This window comes from Salvelinus alpinus, chromosome 11 (genome assembly GCF_045679555.1).
Source record: "Salvelinus alpinus chromosome 11, SLU_Salpinus.1, whole genome shotgun sequence".
NCBI classification, from domain to species: domain Eukaryota; kingdom Metazoa; phylum Chordata; class Actinopteri; order Salmoniformes; family Salmonidae; genus Salvelinus; species Salvelinus alpinus.
Window position 1 is genome coordinate 17,222,415 of NC_092096.1, and position 25,596 is coordinate 17,248,010.

Sequence of the window (25,596 nt, forward strand, 5' to 3'; positions counted from 1 at the left end):
GAGGAGGGAGATGTCTCTGTCTGTTATAATGTGGAGGAGGAGGAGGGAGATATCTCTGTCTGTTATAATGTGGAGGAGGAGGAGGGAGATGTCTCTGTCTGTTATAATGTGGAGGAGGAGGGAGATGTCTCTGTCTGTTATAATGTGGAGGAGGAGGAGGGAGATGTCTCTGTCTGTTATAATGTGGAGGAGGAGGAGGGAGATGTCTCTGTCTGTTATAATGTGGAGGAGGAGGAGGAGATGTCTCTGTCTGTTATAATGTGGAGGAGGAGGGAGATGTCTCTGTCTGTTATAATGTGGAGGAGGAGGGAGATGTCTCTGTCTGTTATAATGTGGAGGAGGAGGGAGATGTCTCTGTCTGTTATAATGTGGAGGAGGAGGGAGATGTCTCTGTCTGTTATAATGTGGAGGAGGAGGGAGATGTCTCTGTCTGTTATAATGTGGAGGAGGAGGAGGGAGATGTCTCTGTCTGTTATAATGTGGAGGAGGAGGAGGGAGATGTCTCTGTCTGTTATAATGTGGAGGTGGAGGGGGGAGATGTCTCTGTCTGTTATAATGTGGAGGAGGAGGAGGGAGATGTCTCTGTCTGTTATAATGTGGAGGAGGAGGAGGGAGATGTCTCTGTCTGTTATAATGTGGAGGAGGAGGGGGGAGATGTCTCTGTCTGTTATAATGTGGAGGTGGAGATGTCTCCTCTCCTCTCCTCTCTTCTCACAGGGCAGAAAAGACATTAAGAAAGGTAACATCTGTCTCATTGAACTAAGCCTGCAGCTACAGCGAACAACCTGTCATGTGTCAGACAGTGGTGATTCCTCCTCAGTAAAGTCAACGAGACAGTCCAGTGTGTTAACAGAGTGCTGTAGTCCAGTGTGTTATGTGTGTTAACAGAGTGCTGTAGTCCAGTGTGTTAACAGAGTGCTGTAGTCCAGTGTGTTAACAGAGTGCTGTAGTCCAGTGTGTTAACAGAGTGCTGTAGTCCAGTGTGTTAACAGAGTGCTGTAGTCCAGTGTGTTAACAGAGTGTTGTAGTCCAGTGTGTTAACAGAGTGCTGTAGTCCAGTGTGTTATGTGTGTTAACAGAGTGCTGTAGTCCAGTGTTTTAACAGAGTGCTGTAGTCCAGTGTTTTAACAGAGTGCTGTAGTCCAGTGTGTTAACAGAGTGTTGTAGTCCAGTGTGTTAACAGAGTGCTGTAGTCCAGTGTGTTAACAGAGTGCTGTAGTCCAGTGTGTTATGTGTGTTAACAGAGTGTTGTAGCAGTGTGTTGTGCTGTAGTCCAGTGTGTTAACAGAGTGCTGTAGTCCAGTGTGTTAACAGAGTGCTGTAGTCCAGTGTGTTATGTGTGTTAACAGAGTGTTGTAGTCCAGTGTGTTAACAGAGTGTTGTAGTCCAGTGTGTTAACAGAGTGCTGTAGTCCAGTGTGTTAACAGAGTGCTGTAGTCCAGTGTGTTAACAGAGTGCTGTAGTCCAGTGTGTTAACAGAGTGCTGTAGTCCAGTGTGACTCCAGCACCTCTGTGTTCTTAAATGACGGAGACTCATGAAGGCATTCAGATGTGCATCTGACTAGGTATCCTCCTTTCCCTTCTCTGAGAGTATTATGTTCTGACACACACACACACACACACACACACACACACACACACACACACACACACACACACACACACACACACACACACACACACACACACACACACACACACACACACACCCACCCACCCACACGCCCACACACACGCCCACACACACGCCCACACACACACACACACACCCACGCCCACACACCAGTAGAACTAGTTATGTTCCTTCTGTCTCCACGTATTAAAGACAAGGCACATTCCTTGAACACAAACAACAGATGAAGGACTGAACGTTGTTATTTTGGAGAACGGCTCAACGACGTCTTTCAGATTACAAGGTGGTCATTTTCTGATGGGATTTTCTCACCTTTTTCTAACAAAAGGGAATTGACTGACAGCAGCTGTTGTGTTGTCATCCAGAGGATCTCTCTGATGTCAGCATGTCACTACTACTCCGAGGTTCACAGTAAGCTAGCGTAACCATAGTGATGGGATTCCACTGAAGATCAGACGCACAAAACAAGAAGAAATTCAGCAACTTTATTTTCAAGAAACCAATTTCTCCTCAACTGTTTTCTTACGGAGCAGTATGAGAAATACTGCACAACCATTTCCAAGAACCTTTTTGAGGAATAGCAACTTGACTTAACTTTCTTCATCAGTCTATAGTTAAGGATTAGCAACTTGACTTAACTTTCTTCATCAGTCTATAGTTAAGGATTAGCAACTTGACTTAACTTTCTTCATCAGTCTATAGTTAAGGATTAGCAACTTGACTTAACTTTCTTCATCAGTCTATAGTTAAGGATTAGCAACTTGACTTAACTTTCTTCATCAGTCTATAGTTAAGGATTAGCAACTTGACTTAACTTTCTTCATCAGTCTATAGTTAAGGATTAGCAACTTGACTTAACTTTCTTCATCAGTCTATAGTTAAGGATTAGCAACTTGACTTAACTTTCTTCATCAGTCTATAGTTAAGGATTAGCAACTTGACTTAACTTTCTTCATCAGTCTATAGTTAAGGATTAGCAACTTGACTTAACTTTCTTCATCAGTCTATAGTTAAGGATTAGCAACTTGACTTAACTTTCTTCATCAGTCTATAGTTAAGGATTAGCAACTTGACTTAACTTTCTTCATCAGTCTATAGTTAAGGATTAGCAACTTGACTTAACTTTCTTCATCAGTCTATAGTTAAGGATTAGCAACTTGACTTAACTTTCTTCATCAGTCTATAGTTAAGGATTAGCAACTTGACTTAACTTTCTTCATCAGTCTATAGTTAAGGATTAGCAACTTGACTTAACTTTCTTCATCAGTCTATAGTTAAGGATTAGCAACTTGACTTAACTTTCTTCATCAGTCTATAGTTAAGGAAAACATACATTTCTTCTTTAGGAAGGTTTTGTGAATTTGGGCTGTGATGTCACTGTTGACATCTCCTTGGCAACACAGTTCATGTCAACACATCAGAGACAATCAACGCTAACTCAAAGGATAAGACACCTTTCTCTCACCGTTCTCACACTGAACACAAAGACAGGAGACTAATATCCACATCAGCCTTTCTCTGTTGCTACGGTAACACAAAACAGTGTGGTTCAGTTGTGAAGGACGTGATTGAGTCTGTCTATAACACAACCACACCCTTACCTGAGAAAGAGAAAACCCCTCGTGGTTAAGATTGTGCAAACCTGATCCTAGATCTGTGGTTAAGTTAGTTTCTAATGGTTCAGGTTAAGATTGGGCAAACCTGATCCTAGACCTGTGGTTAAGTTAGTTTCTAATGGTTCAGGTTAAGATTGGGCAAACCTGATCCTAGACCTGTGGTTAAGTTAGTTTCTAATGGTTCAGGTTAAGATTGGGCAAACCTGATCCTAGACCTGTGGTTAAGTTAGTTAATAAGATAGATATGCGGTTGGGGGCAAGTCCAGGAAGAACTTTATCCACATTTTGTTACATTACAGCCTTAATCTAAAATGGATGAAATAAATGTTGTTCCTCATCAATCTACACACAATACCCCATAACGACATCACAATACCCCATAACGACATCACAATACCCCATAATGACATCACAATACCCCATAACGACATCACAATACCCCATAACGACATCACAATACCCCATAACGACATCACAATACCCCATAACGACATCACAATACCCCATAATGTAACGACATCACAATACCCCATAACGACATCACAATACCCCATAACGACAAAAAGAAAAGAGGTTTTTACAAATTTTAGCAAATGTATTCAAATAAAAAATAAAAAATATCTTATATGAGACTCGAAATTGAGCTCAGGTGCATCCTGTTTCCTTTGATCATCCTTGAGATGTTTCTACAACTTGATTGGAGTCCACCTGCAGTAAATTCATTTGATTGGACATGACTCAGAAAGGCACACACCTGTCTATATAAGGTCCCAGAGATGAAAGTGCATGTCAGAGCAGAAACTAAGCCATGAGGTTGAAGGAATTATCTGTAGAGCTCTGTGACAGGATTGTGTCGAGGCACAGATCTGAGGAAGGGTACCATAACATTTCTGCAGCATTGAATGCCAAGCCTCACGTCTGGAGGAAACCTAGCACCATCCCTACAGTGAAGCACGGTGGTGGTAGCATCATGCTGTGGGGATGTTTTTCAGTGTCAGGAACTGGGAGACTAGTCAGGATCGAGGGAAAGATGAACGGAGCAGAGTACAGAGAAATCCTTGATGAAAACCTGCTCCAGAGCGCTCAGGACCTCCGACTGGGGTGAAGGTTCACTTTCCAACAGGACAACGACACTAAGCACACAGCCAAGAGAACGCAGGAGTGGCTTCTGGACAGGTCTCTGAATGTCCTTGAGTGGCCCAGCCAGGGCCCGGACTTGAACCCGATCGAACATCTCTGGAGAGACCTGAAAATAGCTGTGCAGCGACGCTCCCCATCCAACCTGACAGAGCTTGAGAGGATCTGCAGAGAAGAATAGGAGAAACTCCCCAAATACAGGTGTGCAAAGTTTGTAGCATCATACCCAAGAAGACTCGAGTCTGTAATCGCTGCCAAAGGTGCTTTAACAAAGTACTGAGTAAAGGGTCTGAATACTTCTGTAATACTTTCCGTTTTTTTAAATTTGCAAACCTGTCTAAAAACCAGTTTTTGCTTTGTCATTATGGGGTACTGTGTGTAGATTGATGAGGGTAAAGAACTCTTTAATCCATTTTAGAATAAGACTGTATGTGGAACAAGGGCGTAAGGAATCTAGGCTATTTCTTCCTACAACCACAGAGTTGTCAGTCACACCCTAGCTGGCTACACCCTGCAGTGCTTTACGTCTGAGGTAAAACATTTTCCATCCAGAAGAAAATGTCTGTTTGTGCTGTAACAGAAGGAGCCAGAGACTCAGCTGGAGCACTGACACATCTGGTATGGAGAGAGACTCGGCTGGAACACTGACACATCTGGTATGGAGAGAGACTCGGCTGGAACACTGACACATCTGGTATGGAGAGAGACTCAGCTGGAACACTGACACGTCTGGTATGGAGAGAGACTCGGCTGGAACATTGACGTCAGTTGTTAAATCCACTTCAATCAGTGTAGATGAAGGGAAGGAGACAGGTTAAAGAAGGGAGTTTTAAGCCTTGAGACAATTAAGACGTGGATTGTGTATGTGTGCCATTCAGAGGATGAATGGACAAGACAAAACAATTAAGTGCCTTGGAACAGCGTATGGTGGCAGGTTCCAGGCGCACCGGTTTGTGTCAAGAACTGCAATGCTGCTGGGTTTTTCACGCTCAACAGTTTCCTGTGTATATCAATATTGGTCGACCACCCAAAGGACATCCAGCCAACTTGACACAACTGTGGGAAACATTGGAGTCAACATGGACCAGCATCCCTGTGGATGGGGGTTTAATTAGAAATGTGTTTTTAATATTTGGTATACTCAGTGTATATCATATATCACCCTCGTTATAGCCCAACTCCTAACCATATACAATACCCTCTTTATAGCTCAACTCCTAACCATATATATCACCCTCGGTATAGCTCAACTCCTAACCATATACAATACCCTCATTATAGCCCAACTCCTAACCATATATATCACCCTCGTTATAGCCCAACTCCTAACCATATATATCACCCTCAGTATAGCTCAACTCCTAACCATATATATCACCCTCGGTATAGCCCAACTCCTAACCATAAATATCACCCTCGGTATAGCCCAACTCCTAACCATATATATCACCCTCGTTATAGCTCAACTCCTAACCATATATATCACCCTCGTTATAGCTCAACTCCTAACCATATATATCACCCTCGTTATAGCTCAACTCCTAACCATATATATCACCCTCGTTATAGCCCAACTCCTAACCATATATCACCCCCGGTATAGCCCAACTTCTAACCAGATATATCACCCTCGTTATAGCTCAACTCCTAACCATATATATCACCCTCGGTATAGCTCAACTCCTAACCATATATATCACCCTCGTTATAGCCCAACTCCTAACCATATACAATACCCTCGTTATAGCTCAACTCCTAACCATATATATCACCCTCGTTATAGCCCAACGCCTGACCAGATAAACTGTATCACCCCCGTTATAGCCCAACACCTGACCAGATAAACTGTATCACCCCCGTTATAGCCCAACACCTCACCATATACTGTATCACCCCCGTTATAGCCCAACACCTCACCAGATATACTGTATCACCCCCGTTATAGCCCAACACCTCACCAGATAAACTGTATCACCCCCGTTATAGCCCAACACCTCACCAGATGTATCACCCCCGTTATAGCCCAACACCTGACCAGATGTATCACCCCCGTTATAGCCCAACACCTGACCAGATGTATCACCCCCGTTATAACCCAATGCCTGACAAGGATGTTTCCCTCTAGGTGTCTGACTGGAAGAGACTGACTCAAAATGAACCAGACATTTTGTATAGCACTGCCAAGTGCCAACTGATGGAAAAGATTAGAAGCCTGTTTTAAACACATTCAATTCCAGGAGTGTTAGTTTATTGTGAAGCGCAAAGTGGCTATGCAGGAGCAAAGAAAACACAAGATTACGATACAGGTCTATGGTATTGGAACAGACTAGCAGCCTGTCCAGGGGGTGCACCTGTATCAAGCTGTGTCATACTACAGAACCAGGAGATAGGCTCCTGCTCCTACGAGCCTCTCATCTAGGAGCAGTCCTTTTCCCATAAACCTCTCCATAGTGAGGGAAGTGAAACGTCTTGTTGTAAAGGGCATGAAGCCGAGAGAGAGCGAGAGACTCAGCAGAGAGAGAGAGAGAGAGACTCAGCAGAGAGAGAGAGAGAGAGACAATAGGGAGGGAGAGAAAACAGAGAGAGATAAGAGAAGGAGAAGAGAAATGGATAGAAGGACCGATCGATGGAGAGAAATAAGGAGAAAGACAGAGACACAGAGGTAGAGAGATCGATAGAGACATTGCTCTCTGTCCGTCTCTTTCTCTCTCTTGTGTCTCTATCCATTTCTCTACCCGTCTCTGTCTTTCTCCTTACTTTCTATCCATTTCTCTTCTCCTTCTCTATGTCTCTCCGTTTCTCTCTCCCTCCCTACTGTCCCTCTGCTGAGTCTCTCTCTCCCTCCCTACTGTCTCTCTCTCTCTCTGCTGAGTTTCTCTCTCCCTCCCTAATGTCTCTCTCTCTCTCTGCTGAGTCTCTCTCTCTCTCTCTGCTGAGTTTCTCTCTCCCTCCCTACTGTCTCTCTCTCTCTGCTGAGTTTCTCTCTCCCTCCCTACTGTCTCTCTCTCTCTCTGCTGAGTCTCTCTCTCTCTCTCTCTCTCTGCTGAGTTTCTCTCTCCCTCCCTACTGTCCCTCTCTCTCTCTGCTGAGTTTCTCTCGCTCTCCCTACTGTCTCTCTCTCTCTCTGCTGAGTTTCTCTCTCCCTCCCTACTGTCTCTCTCTCTCTTTGCTGAGTTTCTCTCTCCCTCCCTACTGTCTCTCTCTCTCTCTGCTGAGCCTCTGTCTCAGAGGAGGGCTGTATGTTCATGTCATAACATGTTCTGCTAACAGCTAGCTGGGTTGTGTCATTCCCATTCAAACACATCAGGAGTTGTTTGGACCTGGCTGGCTAAATGACTGACTGCTCTCTATCATTCTCTGCCTGTCCCTCTCTCTGCCTGTCCCTCTCTCCGCCTGTCCCTCTCTCCGCCTGTCCCTCTCTCCGCCTGTCCCTCTCTCTGCCTGTCCCTCTCTCTGCCTGTCCCTCTCTCTGCCTGTCCCTCTCTCTGCCTGTCCCTCTCTCTGCCTGTCCCTCTCTCAGTCATTTAGCCAGCCAGGTCCAAACAACTCCTGATGTGTTTGAATGGGAATGACACAACCCAGCTAGCTGTTAGCAGAACATGTTATGACATGAACAAACATCCCTCATTCATACACTACCTCCTCTGAATCAACACTACCTCCTCTGAATCAACACTACCTCCTCTGAATCAACACTACCTCCTCTGAATCAACACTACCTCCTCTGAATCAACACACTACCTCCTCTGAATCAACACTACCTCCTCTGAATCAACACACTACCTCCTCTGAATCAACACTACCTCCTCTGAATCAACACTACCTCCTCTGAATCAACACTACCTCCTCTGAATCAACACACCACCTCCTCTGAATCAACACACCACCTCCTCTGAATCAACACACCACCTCCTCTGAATCAACACACCACCTCCTCTGAATCAACACACCACCTCCTCTGAATCAACACACCTCCTCTGAATCAACACACCACCTCCTCTGAATCAACACACCACCTCCTCTGAATCAACACACCACCTCCTCTGAATCAACACACCACCTCCTCTGAATCAACACACCACCTCCTCTGAATCAACACACCACCTCCTCTGAATCAACACACCACCTCCTCTGAATCAACACACCACCTCCTCTGAATCAACACACCACCTCCTCTGAATCAACACACCACCTCCTCTGAATCAACACACCACCTCCTCTGAATCAACACACCACCTCCTCTGAATCAACACACCACCTCCTCTGAATCAACACACCACCTCCTCTGAATCAACACACCACCTCCTCTGAATCAACACACCACCTCCTCTGAATCAACACACCACCTCCTCTGAATCAACACACCACCTCCTCTGAATCAACACACCACCTCCTCTGAATCAACACACCACCTCCTCTGAATCAACACACCACCTCCTCTGAATCAACACACTACCTCCTCTGAATCAACACTAGCAGCCCTGCTCAGAATAGTTCATGACAGTCCTCTATGTGAAGGCTGACAGGGAACATTAGGGTGGTGTTACACCACCAGGTTAATAATGCCTGGCTCTTTCACTGCTCTTTACTTGAAAAGACCAATAGACTCATACAGGCCTTCCCCTCTTATCCCTAACTAGTAACAGACCAATAGACTCATACAGGCCTTCCCCTCTTATCCCTAACTAGTAACAGACCAATAGACTCATACAGGCCTTCTCCTCTTATCCCTAACTAGTAACAGACCAATAGACTCATACAGGCCTACTCCTCTTATCCCTAACTAGTAACAGACCAATAGACTCATACAGGCCTTCCCCTCTTATCCCTAACTAGTAACAGACCAATAGACTCATACAGGCCTTCTCCTCTTATCCCTAACTAGTAACAGACCAATAGACTCATACAGGCCTTCTCCTCTTATCCCTAACTAGTAACAGACCAATAGACTCATACAGGCCTTCTCCTCTTATCCCTAACTAGTAACAGACCAATAGACTCATACAGGCCTTCCCCTCTTATCCCTAACTAGTAACAGACCAATAGACTCATACAGGCCTTCCCCTCTTATCCCTAACTAGTAACAGACCAATAGACTCATACAGGCCTTCCCCTCTTATCCCTAACTAGTAACAGACCAATAGACTCATACAGGCCTTCTCCTCTTATCCCTAACTAGTAACAGACCAATAGACTCATACAGGCCTTCCCCTCTTATCCCTAACTAGTAACAGACCAATAGACTCATACAGGCCTTCTCCTCTTATCCCTAACTAGTAACAGACCAATAGACTCATACAGGCCTTCCCCTCTTATCCCTAACTAGTAACAGACAACAGCATACCTTAATCATCTAGCCTGAATAGAAGAAGTAACACATTATTTAGAGTATTACTGTATCAATCAACTAAAACACGTATAAATATGTTTCTTGGCCAGAATAAAACCGGTTCTGTTTTCATCCTACTGAGAGCCTGGCTGTGGTCTATGATGTAATGTAGACGGTACTGAGCGGTCGGGTCAACCACAGTGAAGGACGCAGGCAGGACACAGAGAGGTACACAACAACATTAATAATAGCCTCCGTCTGTGTGTGTCTGTCCGTCCAGCACCAGGCCTCTGTTACATCAGTGCTACAGACCTCAGCATAAGGACAGGCTTACTGTGTGTCTGTCCGTCCAGCACCAGGGCTCTGTTACATCAGTGCTACAGACCTCAGCATAAGGACAGGCTTACTGTGTGTGTCTGTCCGTCCAGCACCAGGGCTCTGTTACATCAGTGCTACAGACCTCAGCATAAGGACAGGCTTACTGTGTGTGTCTGTCCGTCCAGCACCAGGGCTCTGTTACATCAGTGCTACAGACCTCAGCATAAGGACAGGCTTACTGTGTGTGTCTGTCCGTCCAGCACCAGGGCTCTGTTACATCAGTGCTACAGACCTCAGCATAAGGACAGGCTTACTGTGTGTGTCTGTCCGTCCAGCACCAGGGTTCTGTTACATCAGTGCTACAGACCTCAGCATTAGGACAGGCTTACTGTGTGTGTCTGTCCGTCCAGCACCAGGGTTCTGTTACATCAGTGCTACAGACCTCAGCATAAGGACAGGCTTACTGTGTGTTGCTTGGTTACAAAGCCTACAGCTAAAAATAAATGACTCCGGTATTAAAACGGTCATAAAATGACACTGGTCTAAACTCAAACTGAAACAGCAGGTAACCCTATAAAAACAACTGTCTGTCTGTCTGTTAACAGCAGGTAACCCTATGAAAACCACCAACTGTCTGTCTGTCTGTTAACAGCAGGTAACCCTATAAAACCACCAACTGTCTGTCTGTCTGTCTGTCTGTTAACACAGGTAAACCTATAAAACCACCAACTGTCTGTCTGTCTGTCTGTTAACAGGTAAACCTATAAAACCACTGTCTGTCTGTCTGTCTGTCAACAGGTAAACCTATAAAACCACCAACTGTCTGTCTGTCTGTCTGTTTGTCAACAGGTAAACCTATAAAACCACCAACTGTCTGTCTGTCTGTCTGTTAACAGGTAAACCTATAAAACCACCAACTGTCTGTCTGTCTGTCTGTTAACAGGTAAACCTATAAAACCACCAACTGTCTGTCTGTCTGTCTGTTAACAGGTAAACCTATAAAACCACCGTCTGTCTGTCTGTCTGTCAACAGGTAAACCTATAAAACCACCAACTGTCTGTCTGTCTGTCTGTCTGTTACAGCAGGTAACCCTATCAAAACCACCAACTGTCTGTCTGTCTGTCTGTTAACAGGTAAACCTATAAAACCACCGTCTGTCTGTCTGTCAACAGTGTTTATTGTCTCTCTCTTCACTCCTCTGAGGTAAAATAGACACTGGATCCTGTTGGAAGGAATCAAGCAATCAAAGTAGGTAAATACAACAGAAACAAGAGGATTCTTACCTTCTTCTGGTACCACACCACAGCATCTCGCACTTTGGACGCCATTTACATGTCAGAGGTCACCAGCTGGGGCATTTTAGGCTGTAAAACGGAGAGAACGAGAGAGAGAGAGAGAACGAGAGATCAGTCAATGAGGAGTCTGTGTTGCTTCGCATAGCTTTTAAAGCCTCTACCTGCTGGGCAGGTGTGTCATGCTCTGTGACATCACACACACACACACACACACACACACCTCATTAATAGTGGGGCGAGCCTTTGAGAGGAACAGGCAGTCTCTCTTGACAGTACCTTGGCTCCCGCGACATATACACACACACGAAGTAGAGAAGCTAATTAGGAAGCTGGCAGGGCTGTGTTGCTGCCACCATCCTATTCATATTCAATACCAGACACACAGAACGGTCAGCAGAGAAGCTGGTCTGGTCAGAGCTCAGACTGAGGGGAGTTAGTCTCTCTCTCTAAACAGATGGACTCTTATGTGAAGGGGAATCAGTCTCTCTCTCTCTAAACAGATGGGCTGTTATGTGAAGGGGAGTCAGTCTCTCTCTCTCTAAACAGATGGGCTGTTATGTGAAGGGGAGTCAGTCTCTCTCTCTAAACAGATGGGCTGTTATGTGAAGGGGAGTCAGTCTCTCTCTCTCTAAACAGATGGGCTGTTATGTGAAGGGGAGTCAGTCTCTCTCTCTCTAAACAGATGGGCTGTTATGTGAAGGGGAGTCAGTCTCAATTCAATTCAATTCAATTCAAGGGGCTTTATTGGCATGGGAAACATGTGTTAACATTGCCAAAGCAAGTGAGGTAGATAATACACAAAAGTGAAATAAACAATACAAATTAACAGTAAACATTACACATACAGAAGTTTCAAAACAAGAAAGACATTACAAATGTCATATTATATATATACAGTGTTGTAACAATGTACAAATGGTTAAAGCACACAAGTTAAAATAAATAAGCATAAATATGGGTTGTATTTACAATGGTGTTTGTTCTTCACTGGTTGCCCTTTTCTTGTGGCAACAGGTCACAAATCTTGCTGCTGTGATGGCACACTGTGGAATTTCACCCAGTAGATATGGGAGTTTATCAAAATTGGATTTGTTTTCAAATTCTTTGTGGATCTGTGTAATCTGAGGGAAATATGTCTCTCTAATATGGTCATACATTGGGCAGGAGGTTAGGAAGTGCAGCTCAGTTTCCACCTCATTTTGTGGGCAGTGAGCACATAGCCTGTCTTCTCTTGAGAGCCATGTCTGCCTACGGCGGCCTTTCTCAATAGCAAGGCTATGCTCACTGAGTCTGTACATAGTCAAAGCTTTCCTTAAGTTTGGGTCAGTCACAGTGGTCAGGTATTCTGCCACTGTGTACTCTCTGTTTAGGGCCAAATAGCATTCTAGTTTGCTCTGTTTTTTTGTTAATTCTTTCCAATGTGTCAAGTAATTATCTTTTTGTTTTCTCATGATTTGGTTGGGTCTAATTGTGCTGTTGTCCTGGGGCTCTGTGGGGTGTGTTTGTGTTTGTGAACAGAGCCCTAGGACCAGCTTGCTTAGGGGACTCTTCTCCAGGTTCATCTCTCTGTAGGTGATGGCTTTGTTATGGAAGGTTTGGGAATCGCTTCCTTTTAGGTGGTTGTAGAATTTAACGGCTCTTTTCTGGATTTTGATAATTAGTGGGTATCGGCCTAATTCTGCTCTGCATGCATTATTTGGTGTTCTACGTTGTACACGGAGGATATTTTTGCAGAATTCTGCATGCAGAGTCTCAATTTGGTGTTTGTCCCATTTTGTGAAATCTTGGTTGGTGAGCGGACCCCAGACCTCACAACCATAAAGGGCAATGGGCTCTATGACTGATTCAAGTATTTTTAGCCAGATCCTAATTGGTATGTTGAAATTTATGTTCCTTTTGATGGCATAGAATGCCCTTCTTGCCTTGTCTCTCAGATCGTTCACAGCTCTGTGGAAGCTACCTGTGGTGCTGATGTTTAGGCCGAGGTATGTATAGTTTTTTGTGTGCTCTAGGGCAACGGTGTCTAGATGGAATTTGTGGTCCTGGCGACTGGACCTTTTTTGGAACACCATTATTTTGGTCTTACTGAGATTTACTGTCAGGGCCCAGGTCTGACAGAATCTGTGCAGAAGATCTAGGTGCTGTTGTAGGCCCTCCTTGGTTGGTGACAGAAGCACCAGATCATCAGCAAACAGTAGACATTTGACTTCGGATTCTAGTAGGGTGAGACCGGGTGCTGCAGACTGTTCTAATGCTCGCGCCAATTCATTGATATATATGTTGAAGAGGGTGGGGCTTAAGCTGCATCCCTGTCTCACCCCACGACCCTGTGAGAAGAAATGTGTGTGTCTTTTGCCAATTTTAACCGCACACTTGTTGTTTGTGTACATGGATTTTATAATGTCGTATGTTTTACCCCCAACACCACTTTCCATCAATTTGTATAGCAGACCCTCATGCCAAATTGAGTCGAAGGCTTTTTTGAAATCAACAAAGCATGAGAAGACTTTGCCTTTGTTTTGGTTTGTTTGGTTGTCAATTAGGGTGTGTAGGGTGAATACATGGTCTGTTGTACGGTAATTTGGTAAAAAGCCAATTTGACATTTGCTCAGTACATTGTTTTCATTGAGGAAATGTACGAGTCTGCTGTTAATGATAATGCAGAGGATTTTCCCAAGGTTACTGTTGACGCATATTCCACGGTAGTTATTGGGGTCAAATTTGTCTCCACTTTTGTGGATTGGGGTGATCAGTCCTTGGTTCCAAATATTGGGGAAGATGCCAGAGCTAAGGACGATGTTAAAGAGTTTTAATATAGCCAATTGGAATTTGTTGTCTGTATATTTGATCATTTCATTAAGGATACCATCAACACCACAGGCCTTTTTGGGTTGGAGGGTTTTTATTTTGTCCTGTAACTCATTCAAGGTAATTGGAGAATCCAGTGGGTTCTGGTAGTCTTTAATAGTTGATTCTAGGATTTGTATTTGATCATGTATATGTTTTTGCTCTTTATTCTTTGTTATAGAGCCAAAAAGATTGGAGAAGTGGTTTACCCATACATCTCCATTTTGGATAGATAATTCTTCGTGTTGTTGTTTGTTTAGTGTTTTCCAATTTTCCCAGAATTGGTTAGAGTCTATGGATTCTTCAATTACATTGAGCTGATTTCTGACGTGCTGTTCCTTCTTTTTCCGTAGTGTATTTCTGTATTGTTTTAGTGATTCACCATAGTGAAGGCGTAGACTCAGGTTTTCCGGGTCTCTATGTTTTTGGTTGGACAGGTTTCTCAATTTATTTCTTAGATTTTTGCATTCTTTATCAAACCATTTGTCATTGTTGTTCATTTTCTTCGGTTTTCTATTTGAGATTTTTAGATTTGATAGGGAAGCTGAGAGGTCAAAAATACTGTTAAGATTTTCTACTGCTAAGTTTACACCTTCACTATTGCAGTGGAACGTTTTACCCAGGAAGTTGTCTAAAAGGGATTGAATTTGCTGTTGCCTAATTGTTTTTTGGTAGGTTTCCAAACTGCATTCCTTCCATCTATAGCATTTCTTAATGTTACTCAGTTCCTTTGGCTTTGATGCCTCATGATTGAGTATTGCTCTGTTCAAGTAGACTGTGATTTTGCTGTGGTCTGATAGGGGTGTCAGTGGGCTGACTGTGAACGCTCTGAGAGACTCTGGGTTGAGGTCAGTGATAAAGTAGTCTACAGTGCTACTGCCAAGAGATGAGCTATAGGTGTACCTACCATAGGAGTCCCCTCGAAGCCTACCATTGACTATGTACATACCCAGCGTGCGACAGAGCTGCAGGAGTTGTGACCCGTTTTTGTTGGTTATGTTGTCATAGTTGTGCCTAGGTGGGCATATGGGGGAGGGAATGCTGTCACCTCCAGGTAGGTGTTTGTCCCCCTGTGTGCTGAGGGTGTCAGGTTCCTGTCCAGTTCTGGCATTTAGGTCGCCACAGACTAATACATGTCCCTGGGCCTGGAAATGATTGATTTCCCCCTCCAGGATGGAGAAGCTGTCTTCATTAAAGTATGGGGATTCTAGTGGGGGGATATAGGTAGCACACAGGAGGACATTTTTCTCTGTTAAGATAATTTCCTTTTGAATTTCTAGCCAAATGTAAAATGTTCCTGTTTTGATTAATTTAATGGAGTGAGTTAGGTCTGCTCTATACCAAATTAGCATTCCCCCTGAGTCCCTTCCCTGTTTCACACCTGGTAGTTTGGTGGATGGGACTACCAGCTCTCTGTAACCTAGAGGGCAACCAGTGGGTCCGTCTCCTCTATACCATGTTTCTTGCAGGATGACAATGTCTGCATTACCGATTTCTTTGGTGAAGTCCGGGTTCCTGCTCTTTAGGCCAAAGGCAGATGACCTCAGACCTTGGATATTCCAGGATGATATAGTGAAGGCTTTTTGTTCCATAAAGTGTCCAATGTTGTTGGTCGGGGTTTGGCCTCAGGCCAGTAAGTGTGAGCAGAGCCTGCTGAGCATCTGGTACATGCCGTTGGCTTGGGCGAGTGTAAGAGTGGGGGTTGGGCCTGTTTGCCCGCTCACTACCTGGGCGTATGTGTGACTTCCATGTTGATGCCCTCTTTGCGGGGGTGGGGTGCATGGGGTGGGCAGGAGTGGCATGGGTCTGATCTGAGGGGGCCTAAATTGGGTGTCTCTCTCTCTCTCTAAACAGATGGGCTGTTATGTGAAGGGGAGTCAGTCTCTCTCTCTAAACAGATGGGCTGTTATGTGAAGGGGAGTCAGTCTCTCTCTCTCTCTCTAAACAGATGGGCTGTTATGTGAAGGGGAGTCAGTCTCTCTCTCTCTCTAAACAAATGGGCTGTTATGTGAAGGGGAGTCAGTCTCTCTCTCTAAACAGATGGGCTGTTATGTGAAGGGGAGTCAGTCTCTCTCTCTCTCTAAACAGATGGACTGTTATGTGAAGGGGAGTCAGTCTCTCTCTCTAAACAGATGGGCTGTTATGTGAAGGGGAGTCAGTCTCTCTCTCTAAACAGATGGGCTGTTATGTGAAGGGGAGTCAGTCTCTCTCTCTAAACAGATGGACTGTTATGTGAAGGGGAGTCAGTCTCTCTCTCTAAACAGATGGACTGTTATGTGAAGGGGAGTCAGTCTCTCTCTCTAAACAGATGGGCTGTTATGTGAAGGGGAGTCAGTCTCTCTCTATCTCTAAACAGATGGGCTGTTATGTGAAGGGGAGTCAGTCTCTCTCTCTAAACAGATGGGCTGTTATGTGAAGGGGAGTCAGTCTCTCTCTCTAAACAGATGGGCTGTTATGTGAAGGGGAGTCAGTCTCTCTCTCTCTAAACAAATGGGCTGTTATGTGAAGGGGAGTCAGTCTCTCTCTCTCTCTAAACAGATGGGCTGTTATGTGAAGGGGAGTCAGTCTCTCTCTCTAAACAGATGGGCTGTTATGTGAAGGGGAGTCAGTCTCTCTCTCTAAACAGATGGGCTGTTATGTGAAGGGGAGTCAGTCTCTCTCTCTAAACAGATGGGCTGTTATGTGAAGGGGAGTCAGTCTCTCTCTCTAAACAGATGGGCTGTTATGTGAAGGGGAGTCAGTCTCTCTCTCTAAACAGATGGGCTGTTATGTGAAGGGGAGTCAGTCTCTCTCTCTAAACAGATGGGCTGTTATGTGAAGGGGAGTCAGTCTCTCTCTCTAAACAGATGGGCTGTTATGTGAAGGGGAGTCAGTCTCTCTCTCTAAACAGATGGACTGTTATGTGAAGGGGAGTCAGTCTCTCTCTCTAAACAGATGGGCTGTTATGTGAAGGGGAGTCAGTCTCTCTCTCTAAACAGATGGGCTGTTATGTGAAGGGGAGTCAGTCTCTCTCTCTCTCTAAACAGATGGGCTGTTATGTGAAGGGGAGTCAGTCTCTCTCTCTCTCTAAACAGATGGGCTGTTATGTGAAGGGGAGTCAGTCTCTCTCTCTCTCTAAACAGATGGGCTGTTATGTGAAGGGGAGTCAGTCTCTCTCTCTCTCTAAACAGATGGGCTGTTATGTGAAGGGGAGTCAGTCTCTCTCTCTAAACAGATGAGTGTTGCTTGACATTTCTCGAGGCCTGCATTCAGGTGTGTGTGCAGGTGTGTGTGTGTACGGGTGTCTGTGTGTGTACGTGCGTGTGTGTGTACGGGTGTGTGTGTGTGTGTACGGCTGTGTGTGTGTGTGTGTGTGTGTGTACGGGCATCTGTGTGTGTGTGTGTGTGTGTGTGTGTGTGTGTGTGTGTGTGTGTGTGTACGGGCATGTGTGTGTGTGTGTGTGTGTGTGTGTGTGTGTGTGTGTGTGTGTGTGTGTGTGTGTGTGTGTGTGTGTGTGTGTGTGTGTGTGTGTGTGTGTGTGTGTGTGTGTGTGTGTGTGTGTGTCGGAGTCTGAACAGGCGTGTCTTTGTGTGTCAGGCTCATAACAGAGCTACCGGTGGGTGTTGCTATGGTGACCAGTGAGCTGAGATAAGGCGGGGCTTTTTTTGTAAATGACATCGCTGAAGCCAAGCATCGGTAGGATAGTCAGTTTTACGAGCGTATGTTTGGCAGCATGAGTGAAGGAGGCATTGTTGTGAAATAGGAAGCCGATTCTAGATGTAATTTTGGATTGGAGATGCTTAATGTGAGTCTGGAAGGAGAGTTTACAGTCTAACCAGACACCTAGGTATTTGTAGAGCATGCATTTAGTTTTACTTTCATTTAAGAGCAGCTGGAGGCCACGGAAAGAGTGTTGTATGGCACTGAAACCCGTTTGGAGGTTTGTTAACACACAGTGTCCAAAGAAGAAGTATACAGAATGGTGTCGTCTGCATAGAGGTGGATCAGAGAATCAGCAAGAGCGACAAAAGAGTCGGTCCGAGAATTGAACCCTGTGGCACCCCCATAGAGACTGCCAGAGGTCCGGACAACATGCCCTCTGAATTGACACACTGAACTCTATCTGAGAAGTAGTTGGTGAACCAGGCGAGGCAGTCATTTGAGAAACCAAGGCTATTAAGTCTGCCGATAAGAATGCAATGATTGACATTCGCCAAGGTGGCTTAGCAGTTCAGACGTCTTTTTCTGTTCCGTATTGTCGTGTCCTGTATATATATATATTTACACCTTTCTTCGCATATCTTTTATTTATTTTATTATCCATTAACTCAACTACAAAAGCTTTCCTGCAACCCGCTCCACCAATTACAAAAAAGTATTATTTACCTCAATCTGAAAATCCATCGTGGAAGCTAGCCAGGGGCTAATTCAGAAGCTAGCCTGAAAGCTAACCAGAAGCTACTCCGATAGCTAGCCAGAAGCTAATCTGTAGCTGCCCCGAAATTAGCCGGTTTGCTGGCTAGCGTTGGTGTTTCAGCTGCCCACGTTTTGTGGTCATCAGCTATTCCTTTAGCTCGATAATCTACCGGCACTTTTGTGCAACGCGACTCGGACCGGAGCATTCCGGGACTTTTTTTCTCTCAGTTTCCCCGGATTCCAGCCGCAGGCTCTGGACACTTGCACCTTGATCTCGCAGCTAGCTAGCTGCAAACCGTGTGACTATTGGCTTACGTCGACCCCGGAGCAAACTCAAATCATTCTGGAGCTAGCCAGCTGAGGAGTTCCATCAGCCATTCCTGGGTACAGTCACCTATCCGGACCCGTTTCTTTTGTTGTTGCTGCAGATACGGAGCCCCTCCGGGCCTTCACGACTGACTGCCGCGACTGACTGCCGACGTTATCTGCCCGAGGGATTTATCCAACTGGCACCTCCGTCCCGACGTTACCTGAACGCTCATCTGGGGCCCGCTAATCGTTAGCTGTCTTATCGGCTGCTATCTGAATAAGTATATCGGACAACTATTATTATTATTATTATTTTTATTTTTATTTTTTTTCCTTGGGTCACTATATCTATTTTGCCAATTTGGATTGATCCCCTCTACCACACGGAACCCTACTAACCTACCGACGGAAACGCACGAGGTATCTACTAACAGACCTCCATCCTATGCTGCTACCGATAGCCATATACCCGGCCAGCTGTCTGGATCGCCACGACCCCAACCAACCTCTACTCACTGGACCCTTATTGATCACTCGATTAAGCATGCCTCTCCTTAATGTAAATATGCCTTGTCCATTGCTGTTCTGGTTAGTGTTTATTGGCTTATTTCACTGTAGAGATTCTAGCCCTGCTCACTATACCATATCCAACCTCTCAGTTCCACCACCCACATATGCGATGACATCACCTGGTTTCAATGATGTTTCTAGAGACAATATCTCTCTCATCATCACTCAATACCTAGGTTTACCTCCACTGTATTCACATCCTACCATACCTTTGTCTGTACATTATTCCTTTAAACTATTTTATCGCCCCCAGAAACTTCCTTTTACTCTCTGCTCTAGTAGCTCTAGGCGACCAATTCTCATAGCTTTTAGCCGTACCCTTATCCTACTCCTCCTCTGTTCCTCTGGTGATGTAGAGGTGAATCCAGGCCCTGCAGTACCTAGCTCCACTCCTATTCCCCAGGCGCTCTCTTTTGATGACTTCTGTAACCGTAATAGCCTTGGCTTCATGCATGTTAACATTAGAAGCCTCCTCCCTAAGTTTGTTTTGTTCACTGCTTTAGCACACTCTGCCAACCCGGATGTTTTAGCCGTGTCTGAATCCTGGCTTAGAAAGACCACCAAAAATTCAGACATTTTCATCCCCAATTACAAGATTTTCAGACAAGATAGAACGGCCAAAGGGGGCGGTGTTGCAATCTACTGCAAAGACTGCCTGCAGAGTTCTGTTTTACTATCCAGGTCTGTTCCCAAACAATTTGAACTTCTACTTTTAAAAATCCACCTCTCTAAAAACAAGTCTCTCACCGTTGCCGCCTGCTATAGACCACCCTCTGCCCCCAGCTGTGCTCTGGACACTATATGTGAACTGATTGCCCCCCATCTATCTTCAGAGCTCGTGCTGCTAGGCGACCTAAATTTTAACATGCTTAACACCTCAGCCACCCTACAATCTAAGCTTGATGCCCTCAATCTCACACAAATTATCAATGAACCTACCAGGTACCACCCCAATTCCGTAAACACGGGTACCCTCATAGATATCATCCTAACAAACTTGCCCTCCAAATACACCTCTGCTGTTTTCAACCAAGATCTCAGCGATCACTGCCTCATTGCCTGCATCCGTAATGGGTCAGCGGTCAAACGACCTCCACTCATCACTGTCAAACGCTCCCTGAAACACTTCAGCGAGCAGGCCTTTCTAATCAACCTGGCCGGGGTATCCTGGAAGGATATTGATCTCATCCCGTCAGTAGAGGATGCCTGGTCATTTTTTAAAAATGCCTTCCTCACCATCTTGAATAAGCATGCCCCATTCAAGAAATTTAGAACCAGGAACAGATATAGCCCTTGGTTCTCTCCTGACCTGACTGCCCTTAACCAACAGAAAAACATCCTATGGCGTTCTGCATTAGCATCGAACAGCCCCCGTGATATGCAACTTTTCAGGGAAGCCAGAAACCATTATACACAGGCAGTTAGAACAGCCAAGGCTTGCTTTTTCAAGCAGAAATTTGCTTCCTGCAACACAAATTCAAAAAAGTTCTGGGACACCGTAAAGTCCATGGAGAATAAGAACACCTCCTCCCAGCTTCCAACTGCTCTGAAGATAGGAAACACTGTCACCACCGACAAATCCACTATAATTGAGAATTTCAATAAGCATTTTTCTACGGCTGGCCATGCTTTCCACCTGGCTACCCCTACCCCGGACAACAGCACTGCCCTCCCCTCTGCTACTCGCCCAAGCCTTCCCCATTTCTCTTTCTCCCAAATACAGTCAGCTGATGTTCTAAATGAGCTGCAAAATCTGGACCCTTACAAATCAGCCGGGCTAGATAATCTGGACCCTTTCTTTCTAAAACTATCTGCTGAAATTGTTGCCACCCCTATTACTAGCCTCTTCAACCTCTCTTTCGTGTCGTCTGAGATCCCCAAAGATTGGAAAGCAGCTGCGGTTATCCCCCTCTTCAAAGGGGGGGACACTCTTGACCCTAACTGCTACAGACCTATATCTATCCTACCCTGCCTTTCTAAGGTCTTCGAAAGCCAAGTCAACAAACAGATTACCGACCATTTAGAATCCCACCACACCTTCTCCGCTATGCAATCTGGTTTCAGAGCTGGTCATGGGTGCACCTCAGCCACGCTCAAGGTCATAAACGATATCGTAACCGCCATCGATAGGAAACAATACTGTGCAGCCGTATTCATTGACCTGGCCAAGGCTTTTGACTCTGTCAATCACCACATCCTCATCGGCAGACTCGACAGCCTTGGTTTCTCTAATGATTGCCTCGCCTGGTTCACCAACTACTTCTCTGATCGAGTTCAGTGTGTCAAATCGGAGGGTCTGTTGTCCGGGCCTCTGGCAGTCTCTATGGGGGTGCCACAGGGTTCAATTCTTGGACCGACTCTCTTCTCTGTATACATCAATGATGTCGCTCTTGCTGCTGGTGATTCTCTGATCCACCTCTACGCAGACGACACTATTCTGTATACTTCTGGCCCTTCTTTTGACACTGTGTTAACAACCCTCCAGGCGAGCTTCAATGCCATACAACTCTCCTTCCGTGGCCTCCAACTGCTCTTAAATACAAGTAAAACTAAATGCATGCTCTTCAACCGATCGCTGCCTGCTCCTGCCCGCCTGTCCAACATCACTACTTTGGACGGCTCTGACTTAGAATATGTGGACAACTACAAATACCTAGGTGTCTGGTTAGACTGTAAACTCTCCTTCCAGACTCACATCAAACATCTCCAATCCAAAGTCAAATCTAGAATTGGCTTCCTATTCCGCAACAAAGCATCCTTTACTCATGCTGCCAAACATACCCTTGTAAAACTGACCATCCTACCAATCCTCGACTTCGGTGATGTCATTTACAAAATAGCCTCCAAAACCCTACTCAATAAATTGGATGCAGTCTATCACAGTGCCATCCGTTTTGTCACCAAAGCCCCATATACTACCCACCACTGCGACCTGTACACTCTCGTTGGCTGGCCCTCGCTTCATACTCATCGCCAAACCCACTGGTTCCAGGTCATCTACAAGACCCTGCTAGGTAAAGCCCCCCCTTATCTCAGCTCGCTGGTCACCATAGCAGCACCTACCTGTAGCACGCGCTCCAGCAGGTATATCTCTCTAGTCACCCCCAAAACCAATTCTTCCTTTGGACGCCTCTCCTTCCAGTTCTCTGCTGCCAATGACTGGAATGAACTACAAAAATCTCTGAAACTGGAAACACTTATCTCCCTCACTAGCTTTAAGCACCAGCTGTCAGAGCAGCTCATAGATTACTGCACCTGTACATAACCCATCTACAATTTAGCCCAAACAACTACCTCTTTACCTACTGTATTTATTTATTAATTTATTTTGCTCCTTTGCACCCCATCATCTCTGTCTCTACTTTGCACTTTCTTCCACTGCAAACCAACCATTCGTGTTTTTTATTTTTTATTTTACTTGCTGTGTTGTATTCACTTCGCCTCCATGGCCTTTTTATATTTTTATTTATTTATACATATATTTGTTTGCCTTCACCTCCCTTATCTCACCTCACTTGCTCTCATTGTATATAGACTTATTTTTTTCACTGTATTATTGACTATATGTTTGTCTTACTCCATGTGTAACTATGTGTTGTTGTATGTGTCGAACTGCTTTGCTTTATCTTGGCCAGGTCGCAATTGTAAATGAGAACGTGTTCTCAATTTGCCTACCTGGTTAAATAAAGGTTAAATAAATAAATAAAAATAAAACAGTCGAAAGCCTTGGCCAGGTCGATGAAGACGGCTGCACAGTACTGTCTTTTATCGATGGCGGTTATGATATTGTTTAGGACCTTGAGCGTGGCTGAGGTGCCGTGTTAGTGAACAATCCAGCAAGCATCAGTTGTGTAGCCGAGTGATCATAGGTCCCAATGAGCAGCAATAGGTAAGTCAGGGAGCCGTTCGGTAGTCGCTACTACGCTAGGCGAGCGGGAGACACGGCATTCAGAAAGCTAGCGGGCTGGGGCTAGACGATTACGTCGGCAGTCCAGTCGTGATGGATCGGCGGGGCTCCGTGTCAACAATAGAGGGTCCAGGCCAATTGGCAAAAGAGGTGGTGTAGCCCAGGAATTAGGTGGTATTCTTTGTTGGCTAGCCGGGAGATGGGCCTAGCTCGAGTCTAGCTCAAGGCTAACTGGTGTTTGCTTCGTGACAGAGGCGTTAGCCAACAATAGCCACTCGGTTTGCAGCTAGCTAGCTGCGATGATCCGGTGTAATGGTCCAGAGCATGCGGCAGGAATCCGATGATGTGGTAGAGAAAAGCAGTCCGATATGCTCTGGGTTGATATTGCGCTGTGCAGACTGGCAGGTATTGACCGAGCTAAAGCTGGCTGGTGTCTGAGCTAAAGGTGAAGACAGTTATCAGTGACTAACAATGACTAGTAGCTAGTTAGCTGGCTAGCGTCTGATGGAGGCTCCAGTTATAAAGTATAGAGATAGCAGATCCGTACCACATTGGGTGAGGCGGGTTGCAGGAAAGTATATTTAGTTCGTAGATGGAAAGTGAGATTAAAATATATACGGGGAAAAACAGAGAAACAGACTATTTACACGGGACAAGACAAGCACACGTCCGACTGCTACGCCATCTTGGGAGATATTTATAGTGCAGCTCATAAGCTGTCAAGATCGTAATGGATGTCAATTGTCGAACAGCTTTCTCTTTCCATCTGACAGTGTTGAACAGCTTTCCATCTGACAGTGTGGAACAGTTTGCTCTTTCCATCTGACAGTGTTGAACAGTTTGCTCTTTCCATCTGACAGTGTTGAACAGCTTTCCATCTGACAGTGTTGAACAGTTTGCTCTTTCCATCTGACAGTGTTGAACAGCTTTCCATCTGACAGTGTGGAACAGTTTGCTCTTTCCATCTGACAGTGTGGAACAGTTTGCTCTTTCCATCTGACAGTGTGGAACAGTTTGCTCTTTCCATCTGACAGTGTGGAACAGTTTGCTCTTTCCATCTGACAGTGTGGAACAGTTTGCTCTTTCCATCTGACAGTGTGGAACAGTTTGCTCTTTCCATCTGACAGTGTGGAACAGTTTGCTCTTTCCATCTGACAGTGTTGAACAGTTTGCTCTTTCCATCTGACAGTGTGGAACAGTTTGCTCTTTCCATCTGACAGTATGGAACAGTTTGCTCTTTCCATCTGACAGTATGGAACAGTTTGCTCTTTCCATCTGACAGTGTTGAACAGTTTGCTCTTTCCATCTGACAGTGTTGAACAGTTTGCTCTTTCCATCTGACAGTGTGGAACAGTTTGCTCTTTCCATCTGACAGTGTGGAACAGTTTGCTCTTTCCATCTGACAGTGTGGAACAGTTTGCTCTTTCCATCTGACAGTGTGGAACAGTTTGCTCTTTCCATCTGACAGTGTGGAACAGTTTGCTCTTTCCATCTGACAGTGTGGAACAGTTTGCTCCTTCCATCTGACAGTGTGGAACAGTTTGCTCTTTCCATCTGACAGTGTGGAACAGTTTGCTCTTTCCATCTGACAGTGTGGAACAGTTTGCTCTTTCCATCTGACAGTGTGGAACAGTTTGCTCTTTCCATCTGACAGTGTGGAACAGTTTGCTCTTTCCATCTGACAGTGTGGAACAGTTTGCTCTTTCCATCTGACAGTGTGGAACAGTTTGCTCTTTCCATCTGACAGTGTTGAACAGTTTGCTCTTTCCATCTGACAGTGTTGAACAGTTTGCTCTTTCCATCTGACAGTGTGGAACAGTTTGCTCTTTCCATCTGACAGTGTGGAACAGTTTGCTCTTTCCATCTGACAGTGTGGAACAGTTTGCTCTTTCCATCTGACAGTGTTGAAGTTTGCTCTTTCCATCTGACAGTGTGGAACAGTTTGCTCTTTCCATCTGACAGTGTGGAACAGTTTGCTCTTTCCATCTGACAGTGTGGAACAGTTTGCTCTTTCCATCTGACAGTGTGGAACAGTTTGCTCTTTCCATCTGACAGTGTTGAACAGTTTGCTCTTTCCATCTGACAGTGTTGAACAGCTTGCTCTTTCCATCTGACAGTGTTGAGTTTGGGAAACCCTGCCCTAGTTACTGTTTCAACACTACGATGGTTTCAAGTACACTCGGACGTTTCAAGTACACTCGGACGTTTCAAGTACACTCGGACGTTTCTAAGTACACT

At 45.1% G+C, this 25,596-nt stretch overlaps 1 protein-coding gene across 15 annotated transcripts in view; it reads right to left on the reverse strand.

Annotated features, from left to right (window-relative positions):
• LOC139533645 (protein PHTF2-like) overlaps positions 1-25,596 on the reverse strand; it is a 148,374-nt gene that overhangs the window by 67,079 nt on the left and 55,699 nt on the right. For all 15 annotated transcript variants that reach the window (XR_011666835.1, XR_011666834.1, XR_011666833.1 and 12 more), the window contains exon 2: positions 11,318-11,398. Coding sequence is in view for 11 of the 15 variants with exons in the window: in XM_071331866.1 (XP_071187967.1) it covers positions 11,318-11,362 (45 nt within the window). In the remaining 4 variants the exon portion in view is untranslated. The remainder of the gene's footprint in view (positions 1-11,317; positions 11,399-25,596) is intronic.